General features: G+C 43.2%; 1 protein-coding gene across 7 annotated transcripts; it reads right to left on the bottom strand.

The window, feature by feature from the left end:
• Positions 1 to 1,378: 1,378 nt before the first annotated feature.
• Positions 1,379 to 8,841, bottom strand: ZBTB18 (zinc finger and BTB domain containing 18). Of its 7 annotated transcripts, none has more exons than XM_021550390.3 (3): positions 8,730 to 8,841; positions 7,342 to 7,425; positions 1,379 to 5,209 (listed from the first exon to the last, which is right to left on the bottom strand). In XM_021550390.3, the coding sequence occupies exons 2-3, from the start codon at positions 7,352 to 7,354 to the stop codon at positions 3,627 to 3,629; spliced, it is 1,596 nt and encodes a 531-aa protein (XP_021406065.1). In that variant the 5' UTR covers positions 7,355 to 7,425; positions 8,730 to 8,841; the 3' UTR covers positions 1,379 to 3,626. The 7 variants fall into 7 exon arrangements, with proteins under 7 accessions (XP_021406065.1, XP_021406066.1, XP_021406067.1 ...); XM_021550391.3 differs by lacking the exon at positions 8,730 to 8,841 and adding an exon at positions 8,229 to 8,247; XM_021550392.3 differs by lacking the exon at positions 7,342 to 7,425.
• Between the last annotated feature and the right edge of the window lie 6,198 nt (positions 8,842 to 15,039).

Below are 15,039 nucleotides of genomic sequence, written 5' to 3'. Positions count from 1 at the left end.
TAAAAAAAAAAAAAAAAAAAAAAAAAAGAAGGAAGAAGAAAAATGCTACAGCTATTTAGGTGAGTCTGTACAATAAATGCTGTGAAGAGAAGCAACACATGGGAGTATGTTTCACCTTTTCACTGAAGAAACACTTTGATGGCCACAAGTGTGTGCTACACATGTACAAACCATCTCTAGATAAACCACAAAGTGTAAAGAATATTTTCAATTATTTTGTCACTAACAGCTAAGTTTTTCCATTCCCTTCTGAAGAAGGACTCCTTCTAAGTCATGTTTTATTTGGGAATCTACAATCCTTGAAAATCTTAATGTTGGAGAACAAATGGTGAATCTGCTTGGAGCCACAGCCAAAGCTCATCAGCTGCACAGATTTCAGTACTGCAATATTAGCAGTCTTTCAGTCTTGACGATACTTAAACCCGTCTTAACTACACATAATATTCTACCTTCTGAAAGCCTACAGAAAAGTCTGCTGCTAGAAAACACAGAATCCTATGTGACCGGAGATGCTGACAGAAGAAAATATTTTCAAAATATCTCTAATAACACAAAAAGCCCACACTGCAAACACAGCAAATAGTGATTGAAAAATATTATAAAGAATAAAACAGTGAAAAAGATAATTTTGGCTACATGCAAATTACCGCCAATGTAGGAAGAAAAGCAGAATAGCTTAGGCATCGAGATTCACTTGGTCACTGCACAACTTGAGTGGTACCTAGGCAGACGATAAGTGTAATGAAATGTTTAAATTAAGGTATTTTTCCCTCCATCAAATTGGCCCTGCTGTCTCTGTTCCAGCCTTCTAATTTAGCTCTACTTTCATATTCCCACTGGGCTCCACAGTGCTGGTCTTGTTCCTAGGACAGAGCAGCCTCAAAAAAGAATTCTGGGTACATCCTGCAACAAACATCTCTAAACCAGGACTTTTTCAAAGGTTTAGCTAAGCTTTTATTTTTTTTTTTATTTTTAGGCAAACGTTTAGTTTGTAAGAGAAATATCAAAAAAATTTAGGATTATTTCCATTTTCCTCTGTAGTCCAGACAGCTTTGATGCGCTACCAGTAGTTTGGGCATTTTGACTGCCTACTGTAACACTGACAGCCAGTCAGTACCTGGCCAATGCTTCAGATTAAGTTGTTGCCCTCTGCTCTACTGTTCTCATAGAGACTGATAGATCAAGAGAATGAGCCCAAGAGAGCTCCTTGGAATGCAATTAAACCTACAAAGGGAATTGTGTGCCTGCGCATATATTTGCATGGCAGCAAAATTTCTGGAATTCAATAGATTGCTTCTGTAAAAGTCTTTGGGGAAGTAAAAAAAATAATTATTTAAAAATACCTCTACAAAATTATTAAGAGCTGTACACAAAGAAATGTTTTGAAAACACAAGCATTTAATTTTTGAAATGTTAAGTGAGATGTAAATATGCATGGTAGCAACAAAGTGCCCAAAAGCATACTGAAAACATATTCCATACACAGTTAGCAATATAAGTCTGTACAAAAGTAATAAAGTTACACAATATAAAAAATACTCCATAACTATAATTTAAAAGAGGGAAAAAAGACAAGGGAATTGATTTCTCAGTTCATATAATTTATTGCAGTTAGCACACAGTTTAAAAATTCACCAACACACCAATAGTACAAAACTAAACAGCATTATAAGTTATTCCCTCCTCAGGAAAATAAAACATACTATGATTGTCAAAGCTAGATGTCAGTCTAAGTTTTAGAACAAAAGAAGAATGTGAAACTAAGGAAAGGAAAAAAGCAATCACTCACGAGGACCACAAAAAAATCCAAGAGAAATCCATTTTCCTCAGACACTGATTGTCTTTTCTAACTTAAGAAAAGAATGTAGTTTTAAACCTAGAAACTATTCAAGTAACTAAAGATAACGCTCCAAGGCCATTTTCACAGCTTTTTTTTGTTTTAAATGCCATTACAGCCAAATTAACACACATTTGACCAAATATTTCCAAAACAGTCCAGCAATACACAATGGAGTTTTCCATTCAGTATCTTAAGCACAAAAATAGGCTATGTTTACAGTAGTTAAGGCGATCAAATTTTAAACAAAAGCAGAGAAAAAAAAAGGGAAAAAAAAAAGGAAAAAACAGCAAACGTTTTCCATGCTACTCCCATAGACCTTATTTGTAAGTGCAAGACAGGAAAACAAACACTGTGCAAAATGCTTTTGACCTGCGTGTTGGTCATTAAAACCACACGTCAGGCTGCAGTCTCTGCTGCTTGGATACGCATAGTCCTTCCCCGGCCCCCCCGGCCCCCCTGTCACTCAGGCCTGCCCAGGCCTTTCAGCCCGGGGCTTTTTTTGCTTTTTTTTTTTCAGTCCACAGCCTCTTTTCAACGGGGGGCAAAAAAAAAAGAACGACCTATTGTGGTGGAGTGGTGCAGCAGGAATCCTACAAATGCTCATCTGGGGAAATGGATGCACCTCAGTTGGAGCTGGCGTGGGGTCTGTGCAATTAGAAGGGGTCTGGGGTTAGTAAATGCACACCGCACATGCAAATCTTGAAGCCTGGTTGTAAACATTCAATTTTTTTTCTCCTTGTTAACGTAGCTAAATCGGCAACTCGTAGCTTAAGTTCTTCTCAACTTAAAGACAGTGGGAAAGTAAATTTAAATTAGATAAAATAAAAACAGTGCATTTCTTGTCTTTATAACACTGGCATGTTCAACGGTGTCAGGTTTTTTTCCTAAGGAAATTAAATAATTTTCAACTCACTCGTTAAAGTTATACAATGCAAACAAAGACAAAAATATACTGAAAATCATGCATTTCTGTAGCGTTAATATTTACTTTTCAAGACTCAACTAAGAGCATCAACACAACCTGCCAAGTTCTTTGATACCTCCCCCCGCCCATGTAATCAATTACAGTATACAATAACAGTAATTCACATTTTTTAAACACACAGTTCATCACTGCTGAAGCTGCAATATCCTTTTTCATCCCAAGCAAACCTTCACATAAGACAGAGTCCCAGTGACCCCAGTGTACTCTCAGGGTTTTTATGTTTTTGTGTTGGTTTTTTTTGTGTTTTTTTTTTTTTTTTTTCCAGTGGGAACTGTCAGAAATCCAGAAGTTGCCATAATAAGTTTTAAGTCAACCGCTTGTTTAAAAATAGATAATCCAGCATTTCAGAAATTTTCCATTTGGGTCTAAAAGCATTCAGGTTTCCAACAGCTAGAAAGGACTCATGCAATTATAGAAATGTAAAGGAACTGACAAAATTGGGAGAGGATTTCTACATTCAGATTTTAAGAGGGAAAAAGACCAAGAGTTTAAAAGAACGCAGTGTTTTGGGGAGAATAAAGCCACGTCCAAATTTTTTGAATTGGAGATTCCTTAGAAGTAAAGTATCCGCTGGCTTCTATTCCGAAAAGGGGGAAAAATACGCTCCACAATTAGTTACTTTGTCGGATTACCTCTACAATTCATTTTTATTGGAGTGCTAAATTAGTGAAATATTCATGCTGCCTTAAAGTGCAAAAACAAGCTAATAGCCAAACTTTCAGTTCAAGGAAACAAGATTGCTTTTAGACTGTACCACAACTATATAGATTTATATATATATTATTTATATATATAAAAATTTTATTTCCAAAGTTCTTGTGAGCTATCTTCTAAGGTCCAGTCTCTGACAGTAGGTAAGCTCAGTGCTTCGCTTTTGACAGACAATGAGTTCACCAACTCACAGTGAAACTTCCGAATGTGTCTGTAAAGGTCTCCGGACTGTGTGAACCTGCGTTCACACCACTTACAAGCATGAGGCTTCTCCCGCGTGTGAACCACTGCATGGCGGCTCAGGTTGTGGGAGTACTGGAAGCTCTTCCCACACTGGGTGCAAGTGTAGGGCTTTTCACCTGAATGAGTCCTCTCATGACGTTTCAAGGTGTACATGCAAGAAAAAGTCTTACCACACAACGAGCAGGTCGGGACATTGACATCGGTAGCAGGCTTGCTGCGGATCCCGTCCTGCTCTCGAAAGTGCGTGCTTAAATGAATTTGCAGGATGTGGGGGCTAGGAAAGACCTTGTTGCAGAGAGGACACATGAAAATTTGGCCAGCAGGGCTAAGTATGTTTGACACGTAAGGGAGCAAGCTGCTGTCCATGTTTCCTTCCACCTGGACTCTCTCATTCTCTGGAGTTATCATTTCATCATCGCTTGCCTTGTCCTCTCTATCTAGCTCCCTCAAGACTGAATCTTCCCTCATCGGAGCCAGGTGGGCCGGCTCGTACTGTACCCTGTTATTAGTGCTCACACTTTCTTTCACAGTGCTATGTTCCATATCATAATCATTAGTGCCAACATCACTCTCATCACAGGAAGCCTCTTTTTCCACCTTCACCTGAACCAGGCTGTTTCTAAGCATGTCCTGCGAAGAGAAATAAGAACTGTTCAAATTTTCAACTCCTGAAAGGCTGGACTTGACAGACAGGTCCAGCACGCAGTCAACATCTGCTGAATCCCTCACAGAGGTGACAGACCTCTGGGACAAAGACTCTGTTGAGCTGCAGGGGCTGGCTACTGTTTTTCCAGCTGCTGCTGTGTGTGTCTCTGCCTCTCCGCCAGTCTGGGGAATGCCTGCTGAGTCTGAGGGCAATCTCATCCACATGTTCCCAGGCTCAGCCGCCAAGTCCCTTTTGCTAGGCAGGATGTTCAATTTTTCATCTTCTCCGTCATCTTCATCGCTGGGCAAGTCTCCTGGCATGTGGCTGCTGCCGTCGGAGAGGCTCTCCACTTTGTCTGAACAACTTGAGGCGTCTTCCTCCTTTTTTGTACTGTCTGCCTCCGTGGTTGCTTTCTCTTTCAGCTTCTTTTTGCAGACTTTGACAATGTCATACATGTGGAGATAACTGGCAGCTGCTAGCACGTCTTCAATGGGCAAGTCTTTGAACTGGAGCTTTCCTTCATACATGAATTCAAGCAGGAGAGCGAAAGCTGGGGCTGTAACAATGTCGCTGTTCAGATGAACAATGTCCCTTTTGTCCAGCTGGTCCTTGTAAAAGAGGTGGAAATACATGCTGCATGAAGCCAGTACAGCTCTGTGTGCTCGGAACTGGGCATCTCCTACCAGAACAGTGCAATCACAAAGAAAACCTTGATGTCTCTGCTCACTCAGACACTGTAGCAAATGTCTACTGTGGTCAGGAAACTCCATACTGTCTTCATAACCTACAAGCAACAAAATTTTTAAAAATTAAATGTAGGTCAGAATCACAGAACTTATAAATCCAAGTAATTCTACTCTAAAAACCTGGTATTTATATTGCTGAAATTCTGGTACCGACACCCCGCAAAGATTATTTAACACAAATGTACGATGGCAACTCTTTCCCCGACTGACCACTACAGTTATGATTTCCCTTCAGTGGTAAATAAGCCAGTCTAGTGAGCACATATGTAGATCTGCAATTTTTTTTTTGAAGTATCAATGCTGTTCATAAAATCTGTTCAACAGTTTGGTTTTCTTTTTTTTTAGAGAATTTCTTCCAGATTGAGTCCCTAGGAGGGCAGACCCCCCCCCAAGAAAGACAAAAAAAATTGTTAAACACTAAGTTTGAGAGATCACAGAAGCAGCAGAAAAAAATGTACAAGATCATCTACCATCTTTTTAAAGTCAAATTGTAGTAAGAGGACTGGTTCTCACATGAGGAAATATTAGTATACCCAAATCTGTATACCCAAGTCTAACATTCATAAACTACAAAAATTATTTACGTGTGTCAATTCATACCAACAGCAAAAATGGACATTTTTACAAATTTAGTTCATGTGGCTTTCTTCTCATAGTAAGTACAGGTTTTTTTAAGGTTTTAAACCTTTTCCACACTGTACAATAGAACATTAACATTTTTTGCCAACATGCAGAATATACAAAAGAAAGCTAACAACCAAAACGCCAACAAGCACCACTTCCCCAGTGGAGGACAGAAATTTCCCTCCCCTCCCACACCAGGCAGAGTTTGCAGTACTGAGATAAAAAAAAAAAAAAAACAAAAAAAAAAAACAAAAAAAACCAAGTCATTCAACCATTCAACATGAATGTGTGTCCACATTTAGAAAGAGTATCCCAAGTACTGCTCTTACCCAAGTGCTTTTTATTTGCCTTCCTTGATGATAAAGACAAAACAAACTTTAAAAAGAAGCAAAGAAGTCAAAAATCAAATGGAAAGTAAAATCTTTTAAAAACCTATGTTAATCTATTCTTCTGTGATTGATAGCAATGGTCTCCCAAACCATCTAAGCAGATCGCGACTCTCCAGGCTGGCAGATATTATTGAAAAAGTCTCATCCCTTGCAAACCAAGATGTAATAAAACTTACAATACAATCCCTACTATATTCTGTAAAATACCATTGCTACAGTAAAGCATGAAGATTTACAATACAATCACTTTAAGTGCCCCACAGCCAACATCAATCCTAATCCTTAAGAGGGCTAAAAATAAAGATTGGAGGGCAGCTCACAAGGTAGCTGTGATCAAATTAGGAGGCTGAAAGGACAGAGAGGGACGAAGAAGGAAGCTTATAAACATCTGATCCAGCTGACTGTGGCCATATGGCAGCTGCTGCCCAGATAAAGAGATTAAGAATAGAGGAGTGCGATTACAGCTGTCTGGCCAATTCAGGCAGCTCAAATCTACAAGTTCTAAATTAGTCGCAAATACAAAAACTCCTTCAAATAATTATTGTTACACTAAATAAAAGATTTCAAATGCTACATGCAAGGAAGAAAAGAAGAAACCAGTCAAGCCATTCTCCTGGGTACAAAAGTTTTTAAACACAACTGATTTCTATCTTTCAGAAGCACTACAGCTGTATGCTACTACATTTCTGAGCTGCTGGATATTTAACCATGTAACGAAAGACTTCCCTACAAACACATTTTAGCCAGGAAGGTCCTTTTGTAAAAATGCACAGTCTTGTATATTTAATTTATACCCCACTAAAGTAATTTTAAAAGATGCAAGACAAGAACATAAAGCAAAACTCTCTTAAGGCTTGCCACTAAATCCATTGCAGTTTTGGTTCTCAGAAATTCAGGATGAACTTGCTCTCTCCTTCTTCCAAACCAAGATATTCCCACAATATGCATTAAAGTTAATGCTAACAATGTGCCCAAGAACTGATACTCTCCTACTGTAGTTCAAACCTTTTGACTAAGTTTACTTATCTATTTAATACTCAATTTAATATATTACCTCTAAACTTGGTTAGAAAAGTAATGTGATTCTTTTTTCCAAAATTCAATAAACAACACACCAAAACAGAAATATGCTGTATCTAATCTATTGCTACTCCTACCTTTAGTACACATAAACCTGATTAAGTCCTTTCCTCTGAGTCTTGCTGGCTCCAGGTCTGTTAGATCGGTGGAAAAAAAGCAGACTAGGAGAGACAGATGCAAAGTGGAGATGATGTTAGAGAGGAATGAGATACCTTCTCCACACACAGATCTGCACACACTAACTCCCTGTCTGTGTGTTAGAATAAAAGGCTGAGGGATGGCAGGCTGTCAGCTGCTCTGACATCATGTTCAGATGGAAATGCTACCTCCAGCTGTGCTCCTTTTAATGCCATATGCTACTCCTCTACACTCCTGCCACCAGCTTTTTCTTAGGAGAACTTTTCTCTTCTGTTAGTATAAACAAAATACTTCAAAGTCTCTTTTTTTCAAACTTTCTAACAGGGAGGAAAAAAAAAAAAAGAAAATCCTAAACATATGGGGCTTTACAGTATGTGCAGCATAGCAACACTTCTGCCTTAACTTAGAGGTCCGCTTTACGTGCTGTCAGAGTACCCCAGCCACGGGGTTACCCCAGAAAGCCACACCGGCTCGGTTTCACCGAGCCCAGGGGTTAATGTAGAAGCAGAAATTAACCGGACCTATTTACCACCTCACGGCTCCCCGCTCCGCCGCCGGTCCTTTCAGTCCCAGCATTTAAGGCAGCGCAAGTGACACCGAGCACCAACTCCGGCTCCTTTCGAGCCGCCGAGCAGCTCCCCTGGCCGGGCACTACAGCGAGCGCTCGCTTCGGCTCCCGGACCGCTCTGCCCCCGCGGGGGCCGGGGCTGCCCGGCTGTTTAACGCGGCGGCGCCAGGACGCGGGTCCCCGGCCCCGCGGGCTCCGAGCGGGCCCTCCCGCCCGGGCGGGAGCCCCGAGCCGCGCCGGCCCCCCCGAGACACTCACGCGTGTACCCAGCGGGGCGGGTCACCTGCCCGCGGCCGGGCGGGGACAGCCCGCCGCCCCCGGCACGGCGCGGCACGGGCCGGGCGGGGAAGCGGCGGCGGCGCGCAGAAAGTTCCCGGCGGGCCCGGCCCTGCCCGCCCCGCCGGGCGGCGGCAACTTTCGGCCGGGGCTGTGTGTGTCCCCCCCGGCCAGACACTCCCGTCCGGGGCCCCGGTCCCGCGGGCAGCGCCGACCCCGCCCGGGAGCGCTGTCAGCCGCCCCGCGGGGAAGGAAGCAGCTGCCCGGCGCGCAGGAAAAGCCGCCCCCGGGTCACGGCGGCAACAAAAGAAAAGTAACCGGGAGCGTCGCCGGGGCGGCCGGTCCCACCGCCCGGGGAGCGCTGCCCCCGCCCCTCCGCCCACCCCCGGCCGGACCCGCCGCCAACTCCGCCCGCCCCGCGGGGCCGCAGCGGCCCCGGCCCCGGCGCGGCGGGTGTGTGGGGATGGGGGCAGCGGGACTCACACTGCGCGGCGGCCCGAAGTCCCCGCGCTCCCGCCGCCGCCCGCCGGCTCCTCTTCGCTCACTTGCCGCTCCGGGATCGCGCCTCGCCCCCCGCTCGCCCCCCGCGCCCGCTGGCCGCCGCCCCCCCCCCCCCGGGCTCCCCCCTGCCGGCGGCTGAGGAGCGAGCGGGGCAGCCGGCGGAGCGAAGCGGGCCCCGCGCTCAGCGGCTCCCCATGGCACCGGCGGGGCGCGGGGGCGGGCGGGGGCCGGGGGCGGGCGGGGGCGCGAGGCGCTCGTGCGGCGGCGGCGGCGGCACAGCCGGGCCCGGCTGCGGCAGACAGATGTTCGCCCCCTCCCTCCCCGCTCCCCACTTCGGACTCCGCTCCCTGACTGACAGCGCGGCCCGCCCGCGCCGCCGCCGCCGCCAACCGCCGCGGCGCCCCGCCGCTGACTGACGGGCCGCGGCGGCCGCCGATTGGAGCAGGACGGCCCGGGAAGGCCGGCGGCGCCGCCAATCGCGGCGCGCGGACGGGCGGGGGGGCGTGACCCGGCGAGGAGCCGAGGCGGAAGGGGGCGGGGCCGCGCGAGGCCGGGGCGGGGCGGGCGGCGCGGGGCGGGGCGCTGGCGGCGGCGCGGGGCATGGCGGGAGGGCGGCAGGTGCGGCGCGGCCCGGGCGGGAGCGGCGCCGGGTGCGCTCCGCTCCATCGACTTTTCTGCCCCCCCCGCTCCCTCGGCCGCTCCTGCCGTCCCGTCCGGCCGCCGTGGAGAGCGTGCCGGGAAGTGCTGAGACCATGCAGTCGTTCGGGGCAGGAGCATTAGTGGTGTATTGCGGATGGTTATGTGTGCGCTGGGTGTGTGTGTGTGTGTATATATATATGTATGTATGTATGTATGTATGTATGTATGTATGGTGTGTATTGCAGTGTTATCTCAAGACCCAAGAGGCTTCAGCTGCCCCTACTAAGAACACACAGTCGACAAGGATAAGCAAACTTTCTGCCGAAATTCACCAAGGGATCACTATCTAAGAGAAACTCAAGTTGCTGATGCTCAGTAACTTTACAGTAGTTGAATGCAGAACATCTGGATTAGCATAAATCACAAGGATGCTGATGGTTGCTGCTGCAAGAGGTGCAAAAATAGAGTAGCTTTGCCCTGCCACATTCATGATTGGATAATTAGAAATAAGCACCAGTGGGTAATTAGGTGATTCATATCGTACCACTGTGTAAAACTCCTAAAGCAAAACCTCAGGGGTGTGCCCAGTTTGGCTGGGGCACTTTCGATGCAAGAATAAATATTTATGTTTGTAATTCTGTGGTTTGTGTCCTAGTCTCTTTCCTTGATTGGCATCAGCCAGCTGTGAATTCATAACAAGAGTGCAAGTGCTTTGCCTTCTCTCTTCCAAGGAAGTGCTCTGCCCTGAGCTCCCACCTCAAGTGTTGAATTCCTGTCGGTAATTTCTATGCTTCCCGCTGTGGCGGGGTGGATTTCGAGGAGCAGTGCCAGCAGGTTGGCATTGTTTGTGATGTGTGTGTGCCCAGGTCTGAACTGGGCAGGCTGGTGCCTGGGGGGAAACTAGCTCTCCAGACCTCATCATGGTTCACAGGCAGATTGAGGTCAGCAGCTTAGGAGAACACCATGGCTTAATGGTGGGTTAGGGCAGGGCAGGGCAGTGGAGGCCAGGTTTGAAGGGCTAAGGTGTTCTTTAGCAAAGGACTAATCCAAGGAGATTTGGGTATTTCCCCATCTCTCCTTCGTTGTCAGGTAAAGAGGTAATATAGGGAAGTATTTTAAAAAAAACAAGGATCACAACAGACACTTGGAGTTTACTCCGTTATGTATTAACCAAAATTGTTTGAGTAGCTGTAAAAGCTGAAAACCATGTACTTCGTCTCTTCAGTAATATGCAACTGCTATAAAAAAACAGACTGAATTCTAGTTGTGTCTAATTGCTTTGACAGCACTGCTATGTATGTAACAGAGTAGCTAGCATCTAAGTGTCCATATGCTTCAAGCATGACGTACATACATGAAAATGTAAAATATATATTGTAAATGTAAAAATATATAAAAGAAAACACTTTTCCCTCCATCCTTCAGTGAACTAATTTCTCACACTAGGTGTGGAATTTTTTAATTATTAATTTTCAGTTTCTCTTAGATACTGATACAATTCCATTATTAAGAGTTTGGGTATTTTTTCCATTGGTACCCTCTTTCATATTTCATTATAGCTGGAACCTGATAGGATTTTGTCCTTGTCTTCAGGATACAGTAGCTAAGATGCTGACTCTTCATCTTTCCCGATTGTTTCCTCAGTGCTAATAATCACTTCAGTGGAGACAAATCAGTACTGTATTTCCTGCTGCCTGTCATTTCTTGAACATCTTCTCCATAGCTACTAAACTGCTTTTTCTTTTGATTGCAAAATTAAGTGTTGAAAGTACTTTAACAGGAAATACTTTGGAAAATAGTTTTAAAGTTTAGCTTGTTTAGGTTTTTATAATGTTAAATATACAAATAACTTACACAGTTATGTATATTTGAACTGTCAGTGGCTGTGCCTGAAATGATTACATTAACTGTGTTGTCCTAGATCTGTACACTTCATGCTGCCACTTCCTTCCTCAAGTAAGTCATCTCACCAGGTGCTTCGGGTAAGACCTCAGTTGTGAATATTTACTTATACAAGTACAGCTTTACTGAGGGAGGCAATATAGGCATTTTCATAATACAAAACTCTTTGGAAAATGAATCTGCTTAATGTGAAAAATATCAAAGAATTTATTTGGCTAAAGAGGACATTTAGCAAATGGACTTTCTCAGATCCTTACAGGACCTTAAATTTAAAAATAAACATTAAATAAAATTTAATTTAACTTAATTACTGTTTGTACTTTCTGTTAATTTATTATTTCCTCCTCATATACAAGAACTTGCCTTCTTATGTATAATGTGTACTGAGAAAAAAATTTACTATCCCTCATCTACTATTTGCAATGCTGACTCCTTATTAAATCAGGATACATTCTATTTTCCATTCTGTCATTTGGTTATATGACATCCAGCAAATTGCTTTGTCTGTTTTGTGTAGACTGGTTCAGCCTGGGCTGCAGGTTATTTCTTACTACAGTTATATTTAAGAGTGTGATCTACAATTGCCATTTATACAGCTGTTATAATAAAACACTTTTTTTTACTATTTCTAAATAGGAGATGGAGAGGAACAGAGAAAAAGTGAGTGTAGGTAACACCTTAAGATTAAAAATCTTTTTTGGCAGTGAGTAAGGCTTTATTGATTTAAACCTGGAACTGTTGACATTTTTTCTGGGATTTTTTTAATGTGAAAGGAACTCTAATTTTTTTTAAGTACTTAGAGAGGTTTAAAGACTTAGCATTATGATAAATATAGAAACAAGATGATAGAGTGAATCAAGGAAGAAAACCTTCAGAGGGAAAACCCACAAATACCCAATAGTCTAGTTGATCCTCTGTAAGAAAAAATAATATAAGATATGCATTCCATTGAAAGGGAATGGTGAAGCCTTGTTGTAAAGGGATGTATACATCTGGCAGTACACCTGGTCTCTACACATATTTATAAATCACCTAAGGCATCCCAAGATACTTTAAAGAACACACACAAGAAAATTGAACTAAGAACACTCGTAAACCAAAGAAAATAAAAATTACCTCAATATAGCATGGAAAGAAATCAGTCTCATTTACTTCACAAACACATTTTGGAAAGACACAATGCAATTTTGCACTTCTTGCACCTTTTCACTTGCTGACTTTCATTTATCTCCTCCAGGCAACAAGGAGGCCTGAAGGCCTTTGGCTCATAACCAAGGCTGACGTTGCAGTGTGGAGCTCCAGGAGTGCCTGCAGCTCGGGTAGAACTTTTGCCTCTGATCTGAGAACATCGAAGTTTCCTGGCCTCTTCTCTAACACAGTTTGTGTGGTGAATCTCCCAATATTGTTTGCTGCTGCTCAAGATTCATTAATACGTAGTGAGCTGCCTTGCAGATGCCAGCTTTGCCTATTAGCCTTAAAAGTGTTTGACATGTTTGTTTGCAGAGCTTGAATGGAGTTGTGTGCTCTTGGAAACTCTTCTGAGGACAGTCCAGCAGAAGAGCCCAAGCTGACAAGGGTCGAAATGCCTGTGTGACATTTAGGTCCAGAGCAATAGATTTAGATGCTAACACAACACAGTTATACTGAGGAACCAGATTAAAGTACTTTCTTATACCTACTGCAACACAGTTTTCTGCATTTTCTTAGAATTGTAGAGTAGTGCTGTGCTAATTGCTAATTACATTCCATTAATTTTGTTTTTGATGGCAAAAAATGACAATGGAAACTGCTTCTCTGTCACCAAATATACCAGGTTTATGCCCAACAGGTTTGTTCAAAATGTATACTGTCACCCTTATGCATTGGTACTGTTTTCATTCATAGGGCAATGGAAAGTGGGTACCCTCTTGGGAAATTAAAACTCTCCCAGAAATTTTTGATGAATAGGACTGGAGATAAATTAAAAAAAAAAAAAAAAATTACAGTGTTATGTATCCCAGAGGAGTGAAAATTAAAATTTATGATCACTGCACTCTTAAGTTTTTGGGGTTATTTCCTTTTTTTTTTTTTTTTTACTGTAGTGTAACAATTGTTGGCAGTCTGGTTTTCAGAAAAATTAAAAATTAAGTAGTTTTTGAGGCTTCCATCACACTTGAGGTTCAGCTGATGTCACTGTGAACAGAGTTTTCTCTCTGGGGAGCCAGTGCTGAGGAAGTGCCAAGATAATATAATACAGCATTTGCATGAATTGGCTAAATGTGCATGTTATTGTGCCAGAGGCTGACTGGATCAGTAATTCTTATCTGCCCAACTATGCTGGATAAGCATCAGGATGTACTCATCTAAGAGCTTTTCTTACCATGTAGGCCAAAACCTCTTCACTCATCTCAAGTGCTCTCACATGTAGGAGAAGGAGTGCCCTGCACTGAGGTTTATGACCAAGATGACTTCTAACATTCACACTACCAACTGAGGACAGACTCCACTGATAAATTTTCTTTATGTCCAGATGTCTTTTCCTGGAGCACAGGTTTGTCTAATTTTAAGCTACAGCTTCTGCTTCATGTGGGGATTATTAACGAGGGCAAGGATTTCTTCATGATGTCCCAAAACAATTTCAAGGCTCTGCATAAAAATTTGATCGTAAAAGATGGAATTGGTCTTGTGGGTGGAGACGAGAACTGGAATTCAGTTGGATTTGTTTGTTGACTGTTAATGACATGCACACCATCGCTGGAAGCAGAACTGAAATGTTTTCTCTCTAAAAATCTCCTTTTGGATACAAAATGTCCATCCTAGGAACTCCTGGCTGCTGGAGTCCAGTCTCTCACAACCACAGCCAACCATGAACAAATGCTTATTTGAGAACAGAACTACACCAGAAACCACTGCGTGCTCATGAGAACACAGAGGTATTATCCCAAAGATACATAGCAAACACAAAACCTCAAGTTAAAACAGAAGAGAGACACAAGTCATGATGCTCGGAAAGGAAGACGATGGGAGTGGTGGTTTATTTGTCCTCTGAGCCCCTGCAGTGACAGAGGTGTACTGGGTGGGACTGCTTAGAAGGAATCCAGATGTGTTGCTTTCACAAAACCTCCTGTAGTTCCTGCTGAGGTCGTGTGGGTGTGACTGGTTATTGTAGTTGGAGTAATTCTGAGAAAGTTAGAAGGTGTGAAGCCATTTCAGCTGTAGGTGAAGCCATTTCTGTAGGTCTGGCTTGTTCAGAAATTATTAAATAAAATGGCACCTTAGTTTTACAAACCCACTGGTTTAATTTATGTCTTTTTATATGCTGAGTATAGGTGTATGCTTCTGTGTGCATTTGTGGGGTGCCCCTTCTACAAGAACATGCTGTAAAAACAAAATAAGTAATAGCTGCTATGCTATTGTTTCACTATTTTTAAAGCAGACCTGAAAAATACAATGTTTGGCCAAAACTCTGTTAAATTTTCTTATGCTTTTTCTGTAATTTCTTTCCTATCATTACAGATTACAAAGACATTTATGCCTAAACAGAAGCTGTCTTCTTCCAATCAGCCTGCTCTTTCTGCTCAGTTCATTCACTAAATCATTTAATCACCCAAGGCCATATGTTACCATCTTGTGTAAAACGAGTGGAAGAGAAAAAAAAAAAAAAAGCAAAAATCTCTGCACAAGAGTGGGTGTCAGCATCCAGCATAGCTCCCACTAGGAAGCACAAAATATAAAATGTTGTCACCAGTGAATGTGACTATGAAAATAAACC

Source organism: Lonchura striata, chromosome 3 (assembly GCF_046129695.1).
Source record: "Lonchura striata isolate bLonStr1 chromosome 3, bLonStr1.mat, whole genome shotgun sequence".
Classification (NCBI taxonomy): Eukaryota; Metazoa; Chordata; class Aves; order Passeriformes; family Estrildidae; genus Lonchura; species Lonchura striata.
The sequence above is the reverse complement of the archived record's forward strand: the minus strand, read 5'-3'. Positions and strand labels throughout refer to the sequence as shown.